This window comes from Heloderma suspectum, chromosome 3 (genome assembly GCF_057233095.1).
Source record: "Heloderma suspectum isolate Gila_16-S chromosome 3, 16-S_ref, whole genome shotgun sequence".
Classification (NCBI taxonomy): domain Eukaryota; kingdom Metazoa; phylum Chordata; class Lepidosauria; order Squamata; family Helodermatidae; genus Heloderma; species Heloderma suspectum.
The window spans coordinates 302,776,928-302,803,341 of record NC_139460.1 but is presented as its reverse complement, the minus strand read 5'-3'; the positions used below and the strand labels follow the sequence as shown (position 1 = coordinate 302,803,341).

The window sequence follows — 26,414 nt, the reverse complement described above, 5'->3', positions numbered from 1 at the left end:
GCCGCCGCCATTTGCGTTCCTTCTTTCTGGCCGTCTTAATCTACATAAATATTTATGTAGGCTATGACGGCGAAAATAAGGGGAACGCAAATAGCGTAGTGGGAGCCATTTGCGTTCCCCTTATTTTCACCGTCTTAGTCTACCTAATTATTTACGTAGAGTAAGACGGCCCAAAATAAGGAATGCAAATGGCGGTGGCCATAGCCGCCGCCATTTGCGTACACCTTTTTTTTTTTTTTACCCAGTCGTTTTAGGCTACATAGGTTTTTACATGGCCTATTGTGTCTGTGTTAAAAAACAAAACAAAACTGCAAATGGCGGCGGAGGCAGCCGGTTGGAAGACCAGCTGCTGCAGCTGCCGCCACCGAAGCTGCCACCGCCACTGCCCGGAAGATACGCCCCAGGTAAGTCTTGTCCCAGGGGGATCCGTGGGGTGGCGGGGGGGTGGCAGGCCGTTCCGCCACAGATTTCGGGGGGCCGAATGCACTAGCATTCGGCCTCCCCGAGATCCGTGGCAGAATTCTCTGCCATCCCTAGTGGGAAAGACTTTTTTACATGAGGCACTTACCATGAGTTCGTCATTCCCTATTCACAGTTGTTTACAGGCTCTTGAGATGGCGTTGTGACCATCTGGTTTTGCTTCTGTGTCTAACCAGCACTTTTGGTGGGTTTTTTTTAAAGCAGGCAAAATGCAGCGTTTCATTGTGAAAGTGAATGAAATCACCATTTCCTCTTGTGTGTTTGCGCTATTCCACTATAGCACAGTATAGCCTATTTAATAAATAAAATAAATAACATTTTCTATATCGCCCGATAGCTGGAGCTCCCTGGACAGTTCACACCAATTAAAACCACAAAATGCATCATAAAATGAAAAACAAAATATAAATGTTTGAAACTACAGTATAAAGTACAACCCAGAATAAGCCTAGCAGCAATGCAGATATTTAAATTACAATAACAGATTTAAAACAGAGCTGAAAGACTAAAACACTTGGGGAAATAGAAAGGTCTTCACCTGGTGCTGGAAAGAGCCCAACGTAAGTCCCTGGTGAGCCTCTCTGGGAAGCTCATTCCACAGCCGGGGTACCCCAACAGAAAAAAAACCCCTCTTCTTGGTAGCCACCTACCTCACTTCCTTTGGCAGGGGCTCCTAGAGAAGGACCACTGAAGATGATCTTAGGGTCTTGGCAGGTACATAAGGTAGGAGATGATTCTCTAGATAGCCTGGCCCCAAGCAGTTTAGGGCTTTGAATGTAAATACCAGCAATTTGAATTGGGCCTGGAAATGGACTGGCAGCTAGTGCAGATGGAAAGGTATTGGCGTAATGTGATCACATTGTATAGTCCCTGTTAACAGACTTGCTGCCCTGTTTTAGGCCAGCTGAAGTTTCTGGACCATTTTCAAAGGCAGGCCCATGTATAATACATTGCTGTAATCCAGATGAGAGGTTATCAGGGCATGGATAACTGTAGCTAGGCTATCTCTGTCCAGATAAGGCTGTAGTTGGTATACCAGCCTAAGCTGATAAAACGTGCTCCATGCTACTGAGTTCACCTGTGCCTCAAGTGACAGTTCTTGGTCCAAGAGCACCCCCAAACTATGAACTTTGTCCTTTAGGGGGAGTGCAGCCCCCTCCAGAACAGGTTGAACTTCACCTAGCCGGGCAGCCAAATCACCCACTTACAGTACCTCCGTCTTGTCTGGACTGAGTTTCAGTTTATTGTAGAGATAGTGGAGAATTCTGCCATGCATTTCAGTGAGGCCGAATGCACTGGCATTCGGCCCCCAGAAACCAGTGATGGAATGGCCTCCCATCCCCTGCCCTCCCGTGGAATCCCCCCCGGGATGAAGCTTACCTGGGGCGGATGTTCCAGCAGCGGCGGCTCTGGCGGCGGTGGCGGCAGTGGCAGCTGGTCTCTCAGCTGGCTGCTGCGGTACTCAAATGGTGGCCACCACGCCATTTGCATAGCTGTCTTTGCCGTGATAGGCTATGTAAATACTTACGTAGCCTATCACGGCAAGCAAAAAAAAAAAAACCCGCGTAGGTAAATGGCGGTGGCTACGGCGGCCGCCATTTGCGTTCCCCTTTTTTCCCCGTAATAGCTTATGTAAATATTTACGTAGGCTAAAACAGCGAAAAAAAGGGAACGCAAACGGCGGCCGCCATTTGCCTACGCGGTTTTTTTCCCCCCCTGGAAAGCTGCCCAGCGGCCGAATTACACGAATCACCCCGTCGAAAAGGTAAGAGACTTTCGTACATCCCTAGTTTATTGGCACTCATCCAGTCCATTACCGTGCCCAGGCACTGATTCAGAACAGCCACTGCCTCACCTGGGTTTGAAAGAGAGGTAGAGCTGGGTGTCATCCACATATTGATGGCACCTCAGCCCACACCTCCAGATAACCTTCCCCAACAGTTACATGTAGATGTTGAACAGCATAGGGGATAAAACAGAGCCCTGTGGAACCCAATGGCATAATTGCCAAAGCACAGAGCAATAATCCACCACCACCACCTTCTGGAACCGGCCATCCAAGTAGAAACAGAACCAGTGCAGTGCAGTGCCTCCAACTCCCAACCCAGACAACCTTTCCAGAAGGATACCATGGTCGATGGTATCGAAAGCCATGGAGAGGTCCAGGAGAATCAACAGGGTTGCACTCCCCATGTCTCCCTCCTGGCAGTGAGAAACTTTCTTCATGTGGTGCTTGGATGTCACTACTGTGACAAAACCGAAAGTAGAACAGTGGAACAGCAAAATCACAGCCTTGTGTCAAAAACTCTAAAAAGTTGTTGTTGTTGTTGTTCAGTCATTAAGTCATGTCCGACTCTTCGTGCCCCCATGGACCATAGCATGCCAGGCCTTCCTGTCCTGCGCTGTCTCGCGGAGTGTGCTCAAATTCGTATTCATTGCATCGGTGATGCTATCTAGCCATCTCATCCTCTACCGTCCCCTTCTCCTTTTGCCTTCATTCTTTCCCAGCATCAGGGTCTTTTCCAGAGAGTTTTCTCTTCGCATTAGGTGGCCAAAATATTTGAGCTTCAGCTTCAGGATCTGTCCTTCCAAAGAGCAGTCAGGGTTGATTTCCTTTAGGATGGACTGATTTGACCTCCTTGCAGTCCAGGGGACTCGTAAGAGTCTTCTCCAGCACCACAGTTTGAAAGCATCAATTCTTCAGTGCTCAGCCTTCCTTATAATCCAGCTCTCACAGCCATATGTTGCTACTGGGAAAACCATAGCTTTGATTATATGAACCTTTGTGGGCAAGGTGATGTCTCTGCTTCTTACTATGCTGTCTAGGTTTGCCATAGCTTTCCTCCCAAGGAGCAAGCGTCTTTTAATTTCATGGCTACAGTCACCGTCTGCGGTGATCTTGGATCCCAAGAAAATACAATCTGTCACTGCTTCCATTTCTTCCCCTTCCATATGCCAGGAAGTGATGGGGCCAGATGCCATGATCTTAGTTTTGTTAATGTTGAGTTTCAAACCAGCTTTTGCACTCTCCACTTTCACCCTCAACAAGAGGCTCTTTAGATCTTCTTCGCTTTCTGTCATTAGGGTGGTATTGTCTGCACATCTGAGATTGTTGATCATTCTCCCGGCAATCTTAATTCCGACCTGTGATTCATCCAACACGGCATTTCTCATGATGTACTCTGCATATAAGTTAAATAAGCAGGGCGACAATATGCAGCCTTGTCGTACGCCTTTCCCAATTTTGAACCAATCGGTTGTTCCATGTCCGGTTCTTACTGTTGCTTCTTGACCCTCGTACAGGTTTCTCAGGAGACAGGTAAGGTGATCTGGTCCTCCCATCTCTTTCAGAATTTGCCACAGTTTGTTGTGATCCACACAATCAAAGGCTTTAGCATAGTCAATGAAGCAGAAATAGATGTTTTTCCGGAATTCTCTTGCTTTCTCCATGATCCAGCGAATGTTGGCGATTTGATCTCTAGTTCCTCTGCCTCTTTGAAACCCAGCTTGTACTTCTGGTAGTTATCGGTTCACATGCTGCTGAAGCCTAGCTTGTAGGATTTTGAGCATAACCTTACTGGCATGTGAAATGACGCAGTTGTACGGTAGTTTGAACATTCTTTGGCATTGCCCTTCTTTGGAATTGGCATGTAAACTGACCTTTTCCAGTCTTGTGGCCACTGTTGAGTGTTCCAAATGTGTGGGCATATTGAGTGCAGCACTTTAACAGCATCATCTTTAAGGATTTTAAATAGCTCAGCTGGAATACTGTCATCTCCACTAGCTTTGTTGTTACTAATGCTTCCTAAGGCCCACTTGACTTCACTCTCTAGGATGTCGGGCTCAAGTTCAGTGACCGCACTATCATGGTTATCAGGGACATTAAAATCTTTCCTGTATAGGTCTTCTGTGTATTCTTTCAACCTCTTCTTAATCTCATCTGCTTCTGTTAGGTGCCTGCCTTCTTTGTCCTTTATCATGCCCGTCGTTGCACAAAACGATCCCTTGTTATCTCTGTTTTTCTTGAAAAGATCTCTAGTCTTCCCCATTCTATTGTTTTCCTTGATTCCTTTCCATGGTTCATTTAAGAAGGCCTTCTTGTCTCTCCTTGCTATTCTCTGGAACTCTGCGTTCAGTTGGATATATCTTCCCCTTTCTCCCTTGCTTTTCACTTCTTTTCTTTCCTCAGCTACTTGTAAAGCCTCATCAGACAGCCACTTTGCTTTCTTGCTAGGGGTGGACGAAAGTCACTTACCTGTCGTCAAAGCTTGTTCGTGGTGGGGGGGAGGCACTTCGCTGCTCCCCCCGTGAAGTTCAGGCCGGGGGGGAGGCTTCCCGCCTCGCCCCGGCCGCGAACTCGAAAGTTTATTTTTTAAAAAAAACACGCCCCCGTGATAGGCTACGTGACGATTAACGTAGCCTATCACGGCTAGATCTGCAAAGTCAGCCATGATAGGCTACGTTACTCGTCACGTAGCCTATCACGGGTGACTTTAAAAAAAAAAGAAGCGCGTACGCTAATGGCGGCCCCCATAGGGAGCCGCCATTCGCGTTACTTATTTGGTCGATGTAGTCTACATAAATCTTTACGTAGACTACAGCGACCAAATAAGGAACGGGAATGGTGGCCGCCATTATCCGTTCGCTTTTTTTTTTTTTTTTAAGTCACCCGTGATAGGCTACGTGACGAGTAACGTAGCCTATCACGGCTGACTTCGCAGATCTAGCCGTGATAGGCTACGTTAATCGTCACGTAGCCTATCACGGGGGCGTTTTTTTTTTCTTTTATTGGAATGGCGGCGGCGGCAGCCGGTCAAAAGACCGGCTGCCACTCCTGCCACGCACGAACACCCGCTGAACCACCGGCTGGACCCGCCGCCGGGAGGGACATTCGGCGAAGGTAAATCCCGTCCTGGGGGGGGGTGCGGGGGGGTGCAGAGGATTTCTCCCCGAAACTTGTTCAGGGGGCCGAACACGTTGGCGCTCGGCCCCCCAAAGTTTCGGGGAGAAATTCTCCGCCATCCCTATTCCTTGCATCTCTTTTTCTTTGGGATAGATTGAGTTGCTGCCTCCTGAACAATGTTATGGACCTCCGTCCATAGTTCCTCAGACACTCTGTCTATCAGGTCTAATCTCTTAAATCTATTCCTCACCTCCACTGTGTATTCATAAGGGATATGATTTAGGTCATACCTGAATGGTTTAGTGGTTTTCCCTACGTTCTTCAATTTAAGCCAAAATTTTGCAACAAGAAGCTCATGATCTGAGCCACAGTCAGCTCCAGGTCTTCTAATCAAAGCTATAGCTTTCCCAGTAGTAACGTATGGCTGTGAGAGCTGGACTATAAGGAAGGCTGAGTGCCGAAGAATTGATGCTTTCGAACTGTGGTGCTAGAGAAGACTCTTACGAGTCCCCTGGACTGCAAGGAGGTCAAATCAGTCCATCCTAAAGGAAATCAACCCTGAGTGCTCATTGGAAGGACTGAAACTGACGCTCAAATATTTTGGCCACCTAATGCGAAGAGAAAACTCTCTGGAAAAGACCCTGATGCTGGGAAAGACTGAAGGCAAAAGGAGAAGGGGACGGCAGAGGATGAGATGGCTAGATAGCATCACTGTTGCAATGAATATGGACTTGAACATGCTCCGGGAGAGAGTGGAGGACAGGAAGGCCTGGTGTGCTATGTTCCATGGGGTCACAAAGAGTCGGACACGACTGAATGACTGAACAACAATAGAGCTTCTCCATCTTTGGCTGCAAGGTACATAATCAATCTGATTTCGATATTGACCATCTGGTGATGTCCATGTGTAGAGTCGCCTCTTGTGCTGTTGGAAAAGAGTGTTTGCTATGATCAGCATGTTCTCTTGGCAAAACTCTATTAGCCTTTGTCCTGCTTCATTTTGTAGACCAAGGCCATGCTTGCCTGTTATCCCGGTGATTTCTTGACTTCCTACTTTGGCATTCCAATCCCCTATGATGAAAAGGACATCTTTTTTTTGGTGTTAGTTCTAGAAAGTGTTGTAGGTCTTCATAGAACCGATCAACGTCAGCTTCTTTGGCCTCAGTGGTTGGGGCATAGACTTGAATTACTGTGATGTTGAATGGTATGCCTTGGATTCGTACTGAGATCATTCTCTCATTTTTGAGACTGTACCCCAGTACTGCTTTTCCCACCCTTTTGTTGACTATGAGTGCTACTCCATTTCTTCTAAGGTATTCTTGCCCACAGTAGTAGATATATTGGTCACCTGAATTAAATTCACCCTTGCTTGTCCATTTTAGTTCACTGATTCCAAAGATGTTGATGTTCAATCTTGCCATCTCATGTTTGACCTCCTCCAGCTTACCTGGATTCATTGATCTTACATTCCAGGTGCCTAAACAATATTGTTCTTTACAGCATCGGATTTTCTTTTCACCACCAGACACATCCACAGCTGAGTGTCCTTTCGGCTTTGGCCCAGCCGCTTCACTCTTTCTGGCGCTACTTCGAAATACCCTCTGCTCTTCCCCAGTAGTATATTGGACACCTTCCGACCTGAGGGGCTCATCTTCCGGCATCATCTCTTTTAGCCTTGTGATACGTTCCATGGGGTTTTCTTGGCAGGAATACTGGAGTGGGTTGCCATTTCCTTCTCCAGTGGACCACATTTTGTCAGAACTCTCTGCCATGACCTGTCCATCTTGGGTGGCCCTTCACGGCATAGCTTATGGCTTCACTGAGTTACGCAAGCCCCTTCGCCACAACAAGGCAGTGATCCATGACTCTAAAAAGTGCAGGAGCACAATATTAGTTTCAGAATTCTTGTACATGAAAGGAAGCACTCAGTGTGGTCCATAATTTTTTTTCCATGCTGTGTCAGTTTCTTGTACTGCTCAAGCACGCACACACACACACACACTCCTTAATAGATGCTACTATATGAAAAGGTACCATCTGCTTGGTAACCCTGATTCTTTGGGACTTAAATGGCAATGTTACTCCAAGCACAGTGTATGCCTTTGATAGACATGCAGGTTATTAAGCTTCCTTTCCTCTAGAACACCATGTTGTTTTGAAATTTTGAACTTTGGAGAGTATGAGAGTGGGAGTGAAATGTCAGAAGTGCAGTGAATTCCTTGCATAAACTCAGATTATTAGAATGTCAGAGTAAATTCTAAATGGTTCAGCACACACTTTTCCTTTATTTTGCTCCTTCTCAGAGCAAAAAGATGACATTCTTGTTGATGTCAGGCACAGGGTTGCCAACTGACCAGGGGGGAAAAAATCCCTTCGCCTCCCCTGGTGCCTTTAACAGCAGCTTGATGTGATGAAAACATCCATTGAGGCTTTCACTAGCATAAAAATAATCCCTATCATCTGCTAATTGCTGCATAGCAAACCAATGTTAGAAGCATAGCTATAGCAATCAGGTCAGAAGTTGGCAAACCTAATGAGCCCTAGGATACAGTTCACAAAGGGAAAAAAACACCCAAAAACGTATTTGCACCAGCATTCATGATGTCTATATTCATACTGCAATGCCACACATCATTATATTTCTTACAGAGCAATCCTGTGTGAAGTGGGGCAGGGGAAGTGATGGGGTGGACCTACTGCCTCATCCATAGCTCTGCAAGCTCGCACCAGCCAGGGAAAGAAGAAGAAAAACTGCCCACAATAGCTTTCTACCCACAGAGCTCTCTGTAGGCACAAAGGGGCCCATGGGGCAGATGGAGGCGCTTCTCTGGGGGTTAGGATTGCACTGTAGATCTGAGAGACCAACTTCTCCTGTATAGGCCACTCTGGTTTTTTATGTTCTGAGGGGGAGGCCTTGCTTACCGTACCACAACCTACTGATGTTCACTTGGTCATGGTTTGGTCTGGAAGTAGACCTTCTCCATCGTGAGTCCACCTCCACATCAAGATCAGGCAGGTTCTTAGCATGGAGTGTTTCTGCTGACAACTGAAGGCATATTTGTTTGCCTGGGCATTTTCCTGGCCTCTGGCATTGCTAGCTACCCTTATTTATTTTAATGAGACATTTTATTGTTTTATCAGTGCTTAATTTTTGTTGATTGCTTTGATTGTGTTTTATTATAATTTTACTTCAGGAACTGCTTTAAAAAAATGAAAAGCAGTATAAAATATTTCTGAAATGAATAAAATAAATACTGTACTTCAGTAAGACTACTACTTACATATCTAGGGTTGCCAACTTTTTTTTTCTGGCAGAACCCCTATGTCTTTGACAGTAGCATTAGGAGCAGAAATGTAGTGGGTGAAGTTTTTCCACTCCCTGTGAAGAACTTCAGCTGCCTACTTTGTATAGTCAGAAAACTGGGGAAAAGGGGAATGAGTGGATTTCATATTAGCTTGGTTCTTCTTCTTCTTCTTCTTCTTCTTCTTCTTCTTCTTCTTCTTCTTCTTCTTCTTCTTCTTCATCACCATCATGCATTTCTATCCCACTTTTCAGACAATTATTGCCTCCCAAAGTGGCTCAGGCCAATAGAAAAGAAAGAGGGAGGCCCTGCCTTCAGGGTTACAAACTAAAATGTCAAGACACAGGAGAAAGGGTGCAGAGGGAAAAGGAAAAGAAGGGAGATCAGTTCTTCAAGGCCAGAGCGAGGTGGTGAGCTGTAAGCGGGCATTAAAAAGCACTTTGAGCCAGGCTGATATTCCCTTGCTGGTGTTCCTGTGTGATAGCAATTGGTGGCTCTTGTTCCTGTGGCCGATGGATCAGCCAGAGAGTTCTTTCCCCTTACTTCTGCAATCCCAAGGCAACTGTCAGTTGGATCCAAGCATTATTTCTTGCAGGGATGGGAAAGTGAGCTCCCTGCAACTGTTTCTTCTCTGGCTGATGGATGGGCCAGGTTGATCTCTCTCTCTTGGCTTGATGTTATTCTTGGGAAGCAGGGGATGTAGCCTCCCAGTGGCCCTAGGACCCCTGGATGATGGGAGAAGCCATGGTGCGCTTCCCTTCTGCTCTTTAGTACCAGGCCAGCAGGAAAGGCGAATTTTGGAGTATGGATAACATTTTTGCACACATACAGAAAAACAAAAACAAAACCAATTCTGCAGAGTCATTTAGCTAGTCTTACAATTATTTTGATTTCGCTAGTCTTACGATTATTTACCTGCCCAGTCACTGAGGTCCTCAGAGGGCATTTTCCTGATGGTTCCACATGGAACCATGGCCCAGCTGGAGACCACCAGGAAAAGAGCCTTCAGTGTGGTGGCCCCCTTCTTGTGGAACTCCCTGCCTTTGGAGGTCCAGCAGGTGCCACGCTGTGTTCCTTCCAGGACCTCCTGAAGACATTGTTATTTTGGGAAGCCTTCCTTGAGTGACCAGCCACGATTTATTAAATCTGGTCTTTTCAGAACTTGTTTCATTTTAAATGTTTTAATAGTTTTAACATGGTGTTTTATTGTTCTATCCTTGCTCTTCACTGCTCTGAAATCTTTTGATGTGGAGCAGTATATAAATATTGTAAGTAAATAAATAAATTTAATAAATCTTGGCCTTCTGACATGTTTTTTAAAAATGTACCTTTCCCTCTATATTTTTAGATACAGTGACAAAGAAGTCCTACGTCTTATATCAATTCAGTGTCTCCAATGTAAGTATATTTTCAGTAGCACTAGAGATTAGATGGAATTGCTCACCAAAATTGTCCTCAGGTTGCTCCTCTGTGAATTTCAGTTTTGATGTCAAATGTCCAAAATTGCTCTAAATTTTTTAACTGTTGCATATTATTAAATATTGTATATTAGACTGGTGATACCTGACAGTTTTTGGCAGTTGATGCATATTTAGTACTTGACAATATTTGATGGCTCATATAACATAGCATTTCATACTCATAGAATCATAGAATCATAGAATAGTAGGGTTGGAAGGGGCCTACAAGGCCATCGAGTCCAACCCCCTGCTAAGTGCAGGAATCCAAGTCAGAGCATCCCTGACAAATGGCTGTCCAGCCTCATCTTGAACGCCTCCAGTGTGGGAGAGCCCACCACCTCCCCAGGTAATTGGTTCCATTGTCATATTGCTCTTACAGTCAGGAAGTTTTTCCTGATGTTCAGCCGGAATCTGGCTTCCTGTAACTTGAGCCAATGATTCCGTGTCCTGCACTCTGGGATGATCAAGAAGAGATCCTGGCCTTCTTCTCTGTGACAACCTTTCAAGTACTTGAAGAGCGCTATCATATCTCCCCTCAGTCTTCTCTTCTCAAGGCTAAACATGCCCAGTTCTTTCAGTCTCTCTTCATAGGGCTTTGTTTCCAGTCCCCTGATCATCTTTGTTGCCCTCCTCTGAACCCTCTCCAGTTTGTCTGCATCCTTCTTCAAGTACTCCACAGTACTCCAGATGAGGCCTAACCAGTGCTGAGTAGAGGGGAACTAGTACTTCCCGGGATTTGGAAGCGATGCTTCTATTAATGCAGCCCAAAAGAGCTTTTGCCTTTTTTGCAGCCACATCACATTGTTGGCTCATATTCAACTTGTGATCGACAACATTTCCAAGATCCTTCTTGCTTGTAGTGTGGTTGAGCCACGTATCCCCCATCTTGTAAGTGTGCATTTGGTTTCTTTTTCCTAGGTGCAGAACTTGGCATTTATCCCTATTAAATTTCATTCTGTTGTTTTCTGCCCAGCGCTCCAGTCTATCCAGATCACTTTGAATCTTGTTTCTGTCTTCCAGGGTATTAGCTATCCCGCCCAATTTTGTGTCATCTGCAAATGTGATCAGCATTCCCTGCACCTCCTCCTCCAAGTCATTCATAAAAATTTTGAAGAGCACTGGGCCCAGGACTGAGCCCTGCGGTACCCCACTCGTTACCTCCCCCCAGTTTGAGAAGGTCCCATTGATAAGCACTCTTTGAGTCCAGTTCTGTAGCCAACTGTGGATCCACCAGATCATTGTTTCATCTAGCCCACTTTGAGCTAGTTTGCTCATCAGGATATCATGGGGCACTTTGTCAAAAGCTTTGCTGAAGTTGAGGTATATGATGTCTACAGCATTCCCACGGTCTACAAGGGAGGTGACTTGATAAAAAAATGAGATCAAATTTGTCTGGCAGGACTTGTTTTTGACAAATCCATGTTGGCTTCGAGTAATCACGGCATTGTTGTCAAGGTGCTTCCAGATGGATTGCTTTATGATCTGCTCCAGAATTTTCCTAGGGATTGATGTCAGACTGACTGGTCTGTAGTTCCCAGGTTCCTCCTTTTTACCCTTTTTGAAGATAGGGACAACGTTAGCCCTCCTCCAATCATCTGGCACTTCCCCCGTCCTCCATGATTTCTCAAAGAGAATAGACAGCGGTTCTGAGAGTTCCTCTGCCAGTTCCTTTATGACTCTAGGATGCAGTTCATCTGGCCCTGGAGATTTGAACTCATTCAAAGTAATGAGGTGTTCCTTGACCATATGCCTATCGATCTCAAGCTGCAATCCTGCCCCTTCAGCCTGTACTTCGCCTTTGCCAGGGGGGTCATAGACCCTCTTTTGGGAGAAGACTGAGCCAAAGTAGGAATTGAGCACCTCTGCCTTTTCTTTGTCATCTGTTATCATTTTGCCATCCTTATTTAATAGTTGAACCACCATTTCTTTCCTCTTCAGCTATGTGCCTATCTGCTATGCACATAGCTGAAGAAAGCCTTTTTGTTGTTTTTAGCATACCTTGCTAACCTCCGCTCATTCTCAGCTTTAGCCTTCCTGACGCCATCCCTGCAATTCTGTGCTATCTGCCTGTACTCTTCCTTTGTTACTTGGCCTTCTTTCCACTCCATTGTTTAGTATGCAGTATTCTATAGTAGTTGATGTTTAGTGGTTGAGATGCAGTGATATTAGTATTTGACAGAATAAGACATGCAATGATAGTTAGTATTAGGCAATACTTGTCAGCTAACACCTTGTTGTTGTTCAGTCGTTAAGTCATGTCCGACTCTTAGTGACCCCATGGACCATAGCACGCCAGGCCTTCCTGTCCTCCTCTCTCACCCGGAGTGTGCTCAAGTTCATATTCATTGCATCAGTGATGCTATCTAGCCATCTCATCCTCTGCCGTCCCCTTCTCCTTTTGCCTTCAATCTTTCCCAGCATCAGGGTCTTTTCCAGAGAGTTTCCTCTTTGCATTAGGTGGCCAAAGTATTTGAGCTTCAGCTTCAGTATCTGTCCTTCCAATGAGCAGTCAGGGTTGATTTCCTTTAGGATGGATTGATTTGACCTCCTTGCAGTCCAGGTGACTCGTAAGAGTCTTCTCCAGCACCACAGTTCGAAAACATCAATTCTTCGGCACTCAGCCTTCCTTATAGTCCAGCTCTCACAGCCATACATTGCTACTGGGAAAACCATAGCCTTGATTATATGAACCTTTGTTGGCAAGGTGATGTCTCTGCTTCTTACTATGCTGTCTAGGTTTGCCATAGCTTTCCTCCCAAGGAGCAAGCGTCTTTTAATTTCATGGCTACAGTCACCGTCTGCGGTGATCTTGGATCCCAAGAAAATACAATCTATCACTGCTTCCATTTCTTCCCTTTCCATATGCCAGGAAGTGATGGGGCCAGATGCCATGATCTTAGTTTTGTTAATGTTGAGTTTCAAACCAGCTTTTGCACTCTCCACTTTCACCCTCAACAAGAGGCTCTTTAGATCTTCTTCGCTTTCTGTCATTAGGGTGGTATTGTCTGCACATCTGAGATTGTTGATCATTCTCCCGGCAATCTTAATTCCGACCTGTGATTCATCCAACACGGCATTTCTCATGATGTACTCTGCATATAAGTTAAATAAGCAGGGCGACAATATGCAGCCTTGTCGTACGCCTTTCCCAATTTTGAACCAATCGGTTGTTCCATGTCCGGTTCTTACTGTTGCTTCTTGACCCTCGTACAGGTTTCTCAGGAGACAGGTAAGGTGGTCTGGTACTCCCATCTCTTTCAGAATTTGCCACAGTTTGTTGTGATCCACACAATCAAAGGCTTTAGCGTAGTCAATGAAGCAGAAATAGATGTTTTTCTGGAATTCTCTTGCTTTCTTCATGATCCAGCAAATGTTGGCGATTTGCTCTCTAGTTCCTCTGCCTCTTCGGAACCCAGCTTGTACTTCCGGTAGTTCTCGGTTCACATGCTGCTGAAGCCTAGCTTGTAGGATTTTGAGCATCACCTTGCTGGCATGTGAAATGAGCGCAAATGTACGGTAGTTTGAACACTCTTTGACATTGCCCTTCTTTGGAATTGGCATGTAAACTGACCTTTTCCAGTCTTGTGGCCACTGTTGAGTGTTCCAAATGTGTGGGCATATTGAATGCAGCACTTTAACAGCATCATCTTTTAGGATTTTAACTAGCTCAGCTGGAAGACTGTCATCTCCGCTAGCTTTGTTGTTAGTCATGCTTCCTAAGGCCCACTTGACTTCACTCTCTAGGATGTCGGGCTCAAGTTCAGTGACCGCACTATCATGGTTATCAGGGACATAAGATCTTTCCTGTATAGTTCTTCTGTGTATTCTTTCAACCTCTTCTTAATCTCATCTGCTTCTGTTAGGTGCCTGCCTTCTTTGTCCTTTATTGTGCCCGTCTTTGCACAAAACGTTCCCTTGAGATCTCCAATTTTCTTGAAAAGATCTATAGTCTTTCCCATTCTATTATTTTCCTCGATTTCTTTGCATTGTTCATTTAAGAAGGCCTCCTTGTCTCTCCTTGCTGTCCTCTGGAACTCTGCATTCAGTTGGATATATCTTCCCCTTTCCCCCATGCTTTTCACTTTGCTTTCTTCCTCAGCTACTTGTAAAGCCTCATCAGACAGCCACTTTGCTTTCTTGCATTTCTTTTTCTTTGGGATGGATTGAGTTGCTGCCTCCTGAACAATGTTACAGAACTCCATCCATAGTTCCTCAGGCACTCCGTCTATCAGGTCTAATCCCTTAAAACTATTCATCACCTCCACTGTATAAGGGATATGATTGAGGTCATACCTGAATGTTTTAGTGGTTTTCCCTACGTTCTTCAATTTAAGCTGAAATTTTGCAAGAAGCAGCTCATGATCTGAGCCACAGTCAGCTCCAGGTCTTGTTTTTACTGACTGTATAGAGCTTCTTCATCTTTGGCTGCAAATGACATAATCAATCTGATTTCGATATTGACCATCTGGTGATGTCCATGTGTAGTCACCTCTTGTGCTGTTGGAAAAGAGTGTTTGCTATGATCAGCATGTTCTCTTGGCAAAACTCTATTAGTCTTTGTCCTGCTTCATTTTGTACACCAAGGCCATACTTGCCTGTTATTCCAGTTATTTCTTGACTTCCCACTTTAGCATTCCAATCCCCTATGATGAAGAGGACATTTTTTTTTTGGTGTTAGTTCTAGAAGGTGTTGTAGGTCTTCATAGAACCGGTCAACCTTAGCTTCTTCGGCCTCAGTGGTTGGGGCATAGACTTGAATTACTGTGATGTTGAATGGTTTGCCTTGGATTTGTACTGAGATCATTCTCTCATTTTTGAGATTGTACCCCAGTACTGCTTTTCCCACCCTTTTGTTGACTATGAGTGCTACTCCATTTCTTCTACGGTATTCTTGCCCAGTCGTAGATATGATGGTCACCTGAATTAAATTCGCCCATGCTTGTCCATTTTAGTTGGCTGATTCCCAAGATGTCGATGTTCAATCTTGCCATCTCATGTTTGACCTCCTCCAGCTTACCTTGATTCAGTGATCTTACATTCCAGGTTCCTAAACAATATTGTTCTTTACATCATCAGACTTTCTTTTCACCACCAGACACATCCACAGGTGAGGGTCCTTGGACCAGCCACTTCACTCTTTCTGGTGCTTCTTGGAAATTCCTTCTGCTCTTCCCCAGTAGTATATTAGACACCTTCCGACCTGAGCGGCTCATCTTCCAGCGTCATCTCTTTTAGCCTTGTGATACGTTGCATGTGGTTTTCTTGGCAAGAATACTGGAGTGGGTTGCCATTTCCTTCTTCAGTGGACCACATTTTGTCAGAACTCTGCACTATGACCTGTCCATCTTGGGTGGCCCTGCATGGCATAGCTTATGGCTTCACTGAGTTATGCAAGCCCCTTCGCCACAACAAGGCAGTGATCCATGAAGGGGCAGCTAACACCTTATGAGAATTTAAATTTGATGCCAACGCCAGTCAATACTATCAAGAGGTGCCAACAAATCTAACAGTACAATCCTATACATGTCTACTCAGAAGTCAGTCCCATTGAGTTCAGTGGGGCTTACTCCCAGGTAAAAGTGTATCAGATTGCAGTCTGATACCCTCACATTATGAATTTGAAACCTCCCATTCATAACATGGCGGGTGGAATAAGAAATTTTGAAAAATTCTCGCTTTTCCGGCTTTTATCGTCAGCATTTCAGCGTTCATTGTCAGCTTATTTTCATCAAGTACATAACTATCCTTTGTGACTGTTTTGCAGTGTGTTTCTTCTGGTGCTAAAGAATAAGCCAATGCCTTTTTTATTAGCAACACAGATGAGTTTATATTGCTAAGCATTAGAACTGTATGTCTTAGAATGTTAGGTCTGTAGATTCTGCTCCATTTGGTTTTGTACTGCTGCTGTTATGTGAGCCTGCTATGGTATTCCTCCGTATTTGTTTTTACTTGTGTTGTTTAGGTGCTGCTCTGTGCTCTTATGTGCTGCCTTGGCTTTTTTTTTTTTTAGTGAAATTGCATTTTAGTATTTAATTATTTTGTGAGCCACCTCGGATGTCTTTTTTGGATGAGCCTACTTTAATTTAAACAGAGACGGAATATGTTTAAATCAATGCTAATGGTAATGATCATGGTGAATTGCCATTCAGCATACCTATATTATCATGGCAAAGGGATCTAGTTTACAGTGCTAAAGGACTGATGCTCTTTAGATGGAGGGCTCTGAGAATGGGCCTTCTACTCATTTAGTGCCCTGCTGGCAAGTGTCATGCAGGGAAGGAGAAATGGAATTTACAGCCCTGCCATCCACCTTTGCAAGAATTTCTGCTCAGAGTCAGACCTCTGAGCCTCTCTAGCTGAAGCTCACTGTTGGAGGTGGGCCTGAGGCCTGAGAGGGTCCTTTAGATCTAGCAGATCCTTGGCCTCTCCTCTCGCCTCTGCATCTCGCCCGCTGGCATGCCCCCTTCTCCCTCTCCCTCCTCCCTCTGAGGTCAGAGCTCTGACCTTGAGTGAGGAGAAATCACAGAGCCTTCTGGGGTCTCTGGGATGGAGGGGGGATTCCACAATCCTCTCCACAATCTGATCTCTTCACACACACCCCACACCCTCCTCACGTATTTCCTTCACCCTGTACATGTGGACGGTGACTGTCTGAACAGAAGAGGCTCTCTACATGATCCAGGACCCTGATTTTCTTTCTGCTGCCTTCTTCCCTCCTCCTGCTGCACCTTTTCCCTTTCCCGACGCTCAGTGCTCATCTTTCTTTGCTCCATTTCCCTCTCCACCTATGATTTCCCGCAATTTCTGCTGTATTCTTTCCCCACTTCCTGATTCCCACTATCTTTTTTTCTCTGTCTACAAGCCCAACATCCTCCCTTCCTTCTCCATGTGTAAGGTCCCCAACACATCTACGTGCATTTTTCCCTTCCTAATCCACCCCCCATGCTTTTGTTGCAGCTTATCTTGCAACAAAATCAATCAATCATTCTGAAGTGGGAAGCCACCCAAGGTTGCTCCATGCAATTGCTTTGTAGCTCCTTAAAGTAAACATACATGTTCTAAATAAAGGTGCATAGAGTCAGGGTCAGGCTGCAAAGTCCAGAAGAACTGAACAATCACAATGTTTGGGGAAAGATGACAAATGAAGGAGACTGCAACCGGTTCTAGTTCGGCTTCCTCTCTTTCCAGCTCTTTCACTTTTGATTGGAGACCCTACTCTAATTGTTAAGTAAATAAAAATGTCAGCTGTTTACCTCAGTTAGGACACAATCCTATGTATATTTAGATGGAAACAAGTCCTACAAGTCCCAGCATCCCCCAGCCAGCCATGCTGCCTGGGGAATGCTGAGAGCTATAGGACTTATTTCTGTCTAAACATCATAGGATTGCACCCTTTAGCTCCGCCTATTTTGGTAGCATACATAGATAGTAGCGGTTTGCACTGCCTACCACCTCTGCTTTTACTCAGCCCCTGATTTGGTGCTTCAGAAAATGGCCCACCTCTGCTCAGACTGATTCAGAGTCAATACACTTCAACTTGGTATTGAACCCGAGTTGATGTTCAGTAAACTAAGGCTTTGTGCTTCCATTGACTGTCATGTTGTTGTTGTTTTTGTTGTTGTTGTTGTTGTTTTCAAAAACATGCCTATAACTTTTTTCCTCTTTGTTAGAATAATGTCTTAGGAGAGGAGTATGCTTTCCCAATGTAAGAAAAATAGATTCAAGGATTTTTGCTCTCTCTCTCTCTCTCTCTCTCTCTCACAATCCTTTCAAGATAGATGAGATGTCAGCCTCTGAACTCAGAAGCTGATGCCTATCCAATGCAGCTCTGCCTGCCCTGCAGTCTTGGCTAGACGTGCCATTTTGTGCATCTAGCCAGGGCTGCAGATAGGGATGCTGGAGAAATTCAAGACGGATTAAAATGAGCTCGGATTTCTAAGAATCTGATCTGTGGAATCCGCTGCGGAGCGCCCTTCTCAGGCTATGTGGAGTCCGTGGACTTTCAGATGATTTTTTTACTTTCCCAAAATCTACACATATAAATCCATAGAAAAATATGTAAGTTTCTGCTGAGGAAACTTTGAATGGAATAGGGGACAATACACTAAATGTTACGTACTGAGGTAAATTATGTAAATACTTACATAAATACTTACGTAAATATTTACATAATTATTTCCGTATTTTTCCACATGATGAAAAATAAAATTGCATCTGTCTGTGGGTGGATGACGGAACAAAAGGCACCTAACAATCTGCAGAACACAGACGGAGCGGATTTTACACAGTCCGTACATCCCTAGCTGCAGAGAGAGGGTGAGAATGGGCCTGGAGATCCCATAGGAAGCAACGTAAAGGGGCTTCCATGGCATCCTCTCCTCCTTGCCCCTGGGAATGCCCCCTTTTTGCCCTCTCCATGCCCCATTTTATAAGCATGGAGAGGCAGCTGCCACCGTTCTCTCCACACAGGCTACAAGGGGGAGGGGAGAGTGTAGTGCTATCTACAAGCTCAGAGCCAGTAAGCTGAAAAATCCTATGGCCCTCTCTGACTTGGATTCCTGCATTGAGCAGGGGGTTGGACTCGATGGTCTTGTAGGCCCCTTCCAACCCTACTATTCTATGAATCTGTGATTCTGTGAAGCTGGACAGCCATCTGTCAGGGATGCCCTGACTTGGATTCCTGCAATGAGCAGGGGGTTGGACTCGATGGTCTTGTAGGCCCCTTCCAACCCTACTATTCTATGAGTCTATGATTCTAGTGGCCATAGAATTGCTCTCTAGGGGAACTGTCAATAACTTAAAAAAAAACAAAATTCTTGGCAAAATTAGTGGAAACGTGGGGGAACAGTTGCCTTTTCTAAGGGGACCAAGCCTGCCACATTTCAGAATTATTGCCATAGGTGGTTTTGTGTATGAAATTTTAAAGAGGGCCAAAACAAAATGTGGTTATCCCCCTATGTTTCATGTGGACCATTGTTCTAAAAATTATGGGCAGCATAGGGGCGCACCTAAGTAAAACACTTGAAATTTTTCAGAAGGGTAGGTGCAGCAGTTCATGTGGAAAGGGAGTTCTCCACTTTTTGGAGGGTAATGTTTTGTTTTGCTTCCCATTCCCTCCCCCCCCCCCCATGATATTTTGTATGAATATACCACACACCATATATGTCTCCATAGGCAAGAAACATGCACTGTTTCAGGAGCTAGGGAATTATGATGCTTGAAATCCAGTTTAAGGGAGTGTGTGTTTTCATAGTGAAGTGTGGGGTAGGGGTGTACGAAAGCCACTTACCTTTTCAAAGAGTGACATTCGCAGTGGGAGGGAGGTGCTCCATATCTCCCCTCGAAATCCTACTCTGGCCGGCTCCACTCCACGGCGACTCCATGGAGCCACCAGCCGGGTGCATCCCCATGGCAGGTCTGCAGATGCAAATGGTGGCCGGCGTAGCGGCCGCCATTTGCATCCCTTCGCTGAGCCATGATAGGCTACGTAAATATTTACATAGCCTATCATGGCAAAAGCGGGGATGCAAATGGCGGCTGCTACACCATTTGCATCCCTGCTCTGAGCTGTGATAGGCTACATAGGTACTTACGTAGCCTATCATGGCTTGCCAGGGACACAAATGGCAGCCAGCGTAGTGGCTGCAATTTTCAGCTGCAGCCTGGCAGCAGCTGGAGCCGCCAGAGCCGCCGCTGCCACTGCTGCTGCCACTGCAGCTGCACCCAGGTAGCCTCTGTTTCATGGGGCTTTTGCGTGGTGGTGGGGTGGGTTGCTCCATTCCGCCATGGATTCCAGGGGGCCAAATTCACTGGAATTCGGCCTCCCTGGGATCCATGGTGGAATTCTCTAACATCCCTAGTGTTAGTGTGAAGAATGACCATCTCCTGGTCTTATCCTTACCCTCTTCTACAGCACACTAACTGGATCTCATGGCAAACTGTGCCCTAGGATTAGAAGGTGTACCAGTTAGGGATGGCGGAGAATTCCGCCATGGATTCCAGTGAGGCCGGATTCTTTAGAATCTGCCCCCCCGGAATCCGTGGTGGAACAGCCCCCTCCCCCCTGCGGAATCCCCCGGGGATGGCACTTACCTGGGGTGGATGCGGCGGCAGCGGTTTCGGCGGCAGCTCTGGCGTAGGGGTGCACGAAAGTCACTTACCTGGTCTCGCAGCTTGCTTCGCGGTGGGGGGGAGGCGCTTCGCTGCTCCCCCCGAAGTTCAGGCCGTGGGGGGAGGCTTCCCTCCTCACCCGGCCGAAATTCAGGCCAGGGGGGAGGCTTCCCGCCTTGCCCGGCCGAAATTCAGGCCGGGGAGAAGCGCCCCGTCTCCCCGGCCGCGAACTTCAAAGGAAAAAAAAGGCCCACGCCCCTGTGATAGGCTACGTAACGATTAATGTAGCCTATCACGGCTAGATCTGCAAAGTCAGCCGTGATAGGCTACGTTAATCGTCACGTAGCCTATCACGGGTGACTTTGGAAAAAAAAAAAAGCGCGTACGCAAATGGCGGCCCCCATAGGGAGCCACCATTCGCGTTCCTTATTTGGTCCCTGTAGTCTACGTAAAGATTTATGTAGACTACGGTGAAAATAAGGGCAAAGCTATTTGCGTTGTCCTTATTTTCGCCGTAGTCTACGTAAATCTTTACATAGACTACAGGGACCAAATAAGGAGCACGAATGGCGGCTCCCTATGGGCGCCGCCATTACCGTACACACTTTTAATTTTTTTTTTAAAGTCACCCGTGATAGGCTACGTGACGATTAACATAGCCTATCACGGCTGACTTTGCAAATCTAGCCGTGATAGGCTACGTTAATGGTTACGTAGCCTATCACAGGGGCGTTTTTGTTTTTGTTTTACTTTGCTTGTAATGGAGGCGGCGGCAGCCAGTCAAAAGACCGGCTGCCGCCCCCGCCCCTGACGAAGACCTGCCGAACCACCACCGGGACCCGCCGCCAGGAGGGACATTCATGAAAGGTCAGTCCCATCCTGGGGGGGGGCGGGGGGCAGGGGGCAGGGGGGCGGAGAAGTTCTCCCCAAACAACCTTCGGAGGACCGAATGCATTGGCACGCGGCCCCCCGAAGTTTCGGGGAGAAATTCTCCCCCATCCCTACTCCGGCGGCTCTGGTGGTCACGGTGGCTGGTCTCCTGAATGGCCGCGGCCGGGCTGCTGCTGTCGCCATTGCCATCCTTGCAGCCGTGATAGGCAATGTAAATTCTTACGTAGCCTATCACGGCTAACTAAAAAAAAAAGAAACCACAGCGTACGTAAATAGCAAATATTTACGTAGGCTAGAATGGCGAAAAATAAAGGAACACAAATAGCGCCCACTGCGCTATTTGCGTTCCCCTTTTTTTTTGCCATTTTATCTTACATAAATATTTATGTAAGATATTGGCCAAAAATAGGGAACGCAAATGGCGGCCGCCATAGCCACCGCCATTTGCGTATGCTGGGGTTTCTTTTTTTTGTTTGTTTAGCCGTGATAGGCTACATAAATTCTTATGTAGCCTATCACGGCTGCGTGGGAGGACGCGAATGGCAGCCCCTACGGCGGCTGCCAATTGTGTCTGCAGCTGCCCGTCCGAAGCCGGAAATCCGGCTGCAGACAGCCCGGGGCCAGCCGTTGAGTATTCTGGGGGGGAGGACCGGATCGCCTCCCCCCCCGTCAAGGATTCTGGGGGGAGGGATGGAGCACCTCCCCCCCCCCACAAACAGAATCCATGAAAAGGTAAGTGACTTTCGTACATCCCTAGTACCAGTCACTCATTCAACTGCATTTACTCCCCCACCCTGCCCACAGCATTTGGAGAAATGAAACCAAAAGATGCTATTTGGCAACAAAGTCTGTGGGTGGATATCATATCCAAAACATGTCACTAATGGCTTGCCATTCTGGAGCAGCTTCAGTTCTGTTGGCTTCAGAAGGAAGCTTGCCATCAGGTCCCAGCAGAAATGGACTGAAGTGCCCTGATTCTGTTTGGGCTTCGGACTTCATTCAAATCTGATGCATGTCTTTAATAGATAGGCAGATGTGTGGCAAGGGTAGGACTGAGCTGGGCAATGGTAGTCTTTTTGGTTGAGGGCTTCCATTAAAAACACTAGTCAAGCCTGCTTGTGTTGCAGCTCCTGTTTCCCAAATAGAGATCTTTTCCACATTGTGTCCACTGTCTGTTCCCTTCTGAGTTCTTTCATCTGTATGAAGATGTCTGATCTTCTATATGTGGCATGTTCATTTCCCATGACGCCTGCTTCTTTTCTGCACAGCAGCAGATTTTGGTGAAGGGGATGCATCCCAGAGAGAGATCTTTTTTGTTGGGCTTTGTTTTTCCTCATTTGCCCAAACTTTTTGGGCTGGCTTGCAGTTAGGGGTGTACAAAACCCCACTTACCTGGCTCCGCTCGGTTCTGCAGGTGGGGGGAGGCAATCCGTTCCTCCCCCTGGAATCCTTGACAGGGGGGAGGCGATCTGTTCCTCCCTCCCGGAATCCTGCCCGGCCGGCTCCGCTCCACTTTAGCTGTGATAGGCTACCTAAATATTTATGTAGCCTATCACGGCTAAAGCGGGAAAGCAAATGACGTAGGGGATGCCATTTGCGTCCCTGCTTTAGCCGTGAAAGGCTACGTAAATATATACGTAGCCTATCATGGGCCGGCGTAGGGACGCAAATGGTGGCCACTATGATGGCCACTATTTGTGGCCACAGCTGGAGCCACCGCTGGAGCGGCCGCTGCCGCTGGAGCCGCCACCACCGCTGGAGCCGCAGCCAAGTAGGATCCGTTTTGCGGGGCTTTCACAGGGTGGTAGGGCAGGTTGCTCCGTTCCGCCACGGATTCTGGGGGGCCAAATTCACTGGAATTTGGCCTCCTTGGGATCCGTGGCAGAATTCTCTAACATCCCTACTTGCAGTAAGATAATGGGTGCAGATCTCTCCTAACTTTCATCATGCCATGCCTCTGTGCCATGCCAGAATTTGAATTCAGGAGAAACGTGGGCTAGAACGTCTCTAGGCCAGGATTAACAATTAAACTGACAACGATCTTGGGACAGGCTACCTAGCTGACTGTCTTCTCCAATATACACTAATTGACCTCTGAAATCTTCTGAGGAGGCCTCTGAGGTTTGGCCATCTCATGACAAAGAGTGTGTCATCAGGTAACAGCCCACGAGTCGCCTTTTCAGTAGTGGCACTCTCTAGACTGCTATCCCACATGTGGTTCAAGAGGCAGAAACTGGCAAGCTTTAAACACCTCTTGAAGATGTGTCTGTTCACTCAGGCTTTTCCTCAGTTGCTATTGACTATAGCACTGTTTTTTTCTACTGTTCTTGTTGTCGTGTTTTAATATATTTCTTACTTTATGTTGCTTTTACATTGGGTTTTTTATATTGTTTTATATGTATTTTTATGTAAACTGCTTAGAGATCTTAGGATATCAAGTGGTATAAAAATGGTTTAAGTAAATAAAAGAAGGGATGGCGCCACAAACAAGGGGGGGGGGAGGAGAAGGACACTCCGTATGCTGAAAAAAAAAATTGTTTGTAAGCCCAACATGTTTCAAAAAATCCTTCCAAAGGGGAACTGTTTACAACACATATGAAGAGTAGGGTTATCAGAAAATGGTAAAGAAGCATCACCAAATAAGCTGTGATAATAATACTAAGCAGTATTAATAATACTAAGCAGTATTAAAACAAAATTGTTCCAATTAGTTCAGTTTTTAAAAAGCCTTAAAACATCTAACCTGTTAATCAGGAGCTTATAATTCCAGAAACAAATGTGTAGAAAACTCACAACATAAAACAACATCAAAAATCATACTGGAAACTAACAACATGAACCATACAGATATAGTGAACTTTAGCCTAGGGATGTATGGACTGTGTAAATTCCACTCCGTCTGTGTTTTGCGGATTGTCAGGCGCCTTTTGTTCCATCATCGGCCCACAGACGGATGCGAATATTTTTTTTCGTCATGCAGAAAAATACAGAAATAATTACGTAAATATTTACGTAAGTATTTACCTAAGTATTTACATAACGTTTAGTGTATTGTGTCCCATTCAATTCAACGTTCCCTTAGCAGAAACTTACATATTGTTCTACGGATTTATATGCATACATTTTGGGAAAGTAAAAAAAAAAATCATCCGAAAGTCCACGGACTTCGCGTGGCCTGAGGGGGTTGCTCCGCAGCAGATTCCGCAGGTTGGATTATTAGAAATCCGAGCTCATTTTAATCCATCTCGAATTTCTCCAGCATCCCTACATTAGCCCTATTCAGGCATTCAAGATGTGGAGAAGGCAAACATGTGATGACAGGGAGCAGTCCAGCCCCGCCCCTCTCCCTTGTCATGTTTGCCTCCCTCTACTCATGGAGGAGGGTGACAGTCTGAAGAGGAGAGCCTCCTGTACCCCTCGAGGCTCTCCATCCAAGCCAGAACATGGATTTTTCAGCATTCTGGCTCACGTGAAGAGACTCCACAGACGCAGGAGGCTCTCCTCTTCACACTGTCACCCTCCAATATAGGGAGACAAATGTGACAAGCAAGAGGAACGGGGGTGGAGCACTCCTTCTCCTCAAGTGTTTGTTTTATCCACATATAGAATGTAGGAATGGCGGAGAGTTTCTCCCTGAAACTTCGGGGGGCCGAGCGCCAACGTGTTCGGCCCCCTGAACAAGTTTCGGGGAGAAATTCTCCACCCCCCCGCACCCCGCACCCCCCCCCGGGACTGGACTTACCTTTGCCGAATGTCCCTCCCGGCAGCGGGTCCGGCCGGCGGTTCGGCGGGTGTTCGTCCGGGGCGGGAGCGGCAGCCGGTCTTTTGACCGGCTGCCGCCCCCGCCATTCCAATAAAAGAAAAAAAAATGCCCCTGTGATAGGCTACGTGACGATTAACGTAGCCTATCACGGCTAGATCTGCAAAGTCAGCCGTGACAGGCTACGTAAATCGTCACGTAGCCTATCACGGGTGACTTTAAAAAAAAAAAAAGCGCGTACGGATAATGGCGGCCCCCATAGGGAGCCGCCATTCCCGCTCCTTATTTGGTCGCTGTATTCTACGTAAAGATTACGTAGACTACGGCGAAAATAAGGGCAACGCAAATAGCGTTGCCCTTATTTTCGCCGTAGTCTACATAAAGATTTACGTAGACTACAGCGACCAAATAAGGAACGCGAATGGCGGCTCCCTATGGGGGCCGCCATTTGCGTACGCGCTTTTTTTTTATTTTTAAAGTCACCCGTGATAGGCTACGTGACGATTAACGTAGCCTATCACGGCTGACTTTGCAGATCTAGCCGTGATAGGCTACGTTAATTGTCACGTAGCCTATCACGGGGGCATTAAAAAAAAAAAAAATACTTTGGAGTTCGCAGCCGGGCGAGGCGAGGCGCCTCCTCCTCGGCCTGAATTTTGGCCGGGCGAGGCGGGAAGCCTCCCCCCCCGGCCTAAACTTCGCGGGGGGAGCAGCGAAGCGCCTCCCCCCCACTGCGAACAAGCTTCGAGGACAGGTAAGTGACTTTCGTCCACCCCTAATAGAATGCTTGAATAGGGCTAATAGAATGCCTATTGTTATCAGCTGTTCCATTTCATAGTGTTTTGTCTTTTAACACTGCTTGTTACGTATATGTGGTCCCCATTATTCATTTCCACTATTGTTACAATCTCTTTGACTTATAGGTTCAGAGACTTTATGTTCTTTCTAAAGATAAATTTGTATACTTTAGACACATATTTTTAAATCCATTTTTTTTCAGTTGTAATTCCTAATCGTTAAACGCTATTTTATTTTAGATGTTCTGTCCTTCAAACATTGTGTGTGTGTGTGTGTGTGTTTTACATTGTGAGTTTTCTACAAATAAATCTTTTTTTGGCATCTCCTTTTTTCTGGGATTAACAATTAACAACACTTCTTTGGCAGAAGGGTTGTGTTTGTCTAGGCTGGCTGCATTCTTGACAACATGGGAGGGAGAGAGTTCTTGCTGGTTGCCTTTGTAAGTTGCTCTTTCTTCTCTTCTTCTCTTCTTTCTCTTACCCCGTTGCCCAAAATTTGTGGGCTGCTTTGCAATAGGTCATGGTGAACGTATTTCTCCTGCTTTCCATGATGCTCCAGAGGAATGTGAATTTGGGGAAAACAGGCTGGGGGTAAACTCTCTCTGGGCTGGCACCATTCTTGTCATCATTGGAGAGAGAGAATTGATGCTGGCTATGTTTGTAAAATGTACTTTTTTGTAAATGTTGTAATTTTTCTCATTCCCCTTTTCC

The 26,414-nt window shown here is 46.1% G+C and overlaps 1 protein-coding gene across 1 annotated transcript in view; it reads left to right on the top strand.

Moving 5' to 3' along the window:
• SI (sucrase-isomaltase) overlaps positions 1–26,414 on the top strand; it is a 257,605-nt gene that overhangs the window by 99,201 nt on the left and 131,990 nt on the right. The window contains exon 23 of the mRNA XM_084847439.1: positions 10,034–10,083. Coding sequence (XP_084703565.1) covers positions 10,034–10,083 — 50 coding nt within the window. The remainder of the gene's footprint in view (positions 1–10,033; positions 10,084–26,414) is intronic.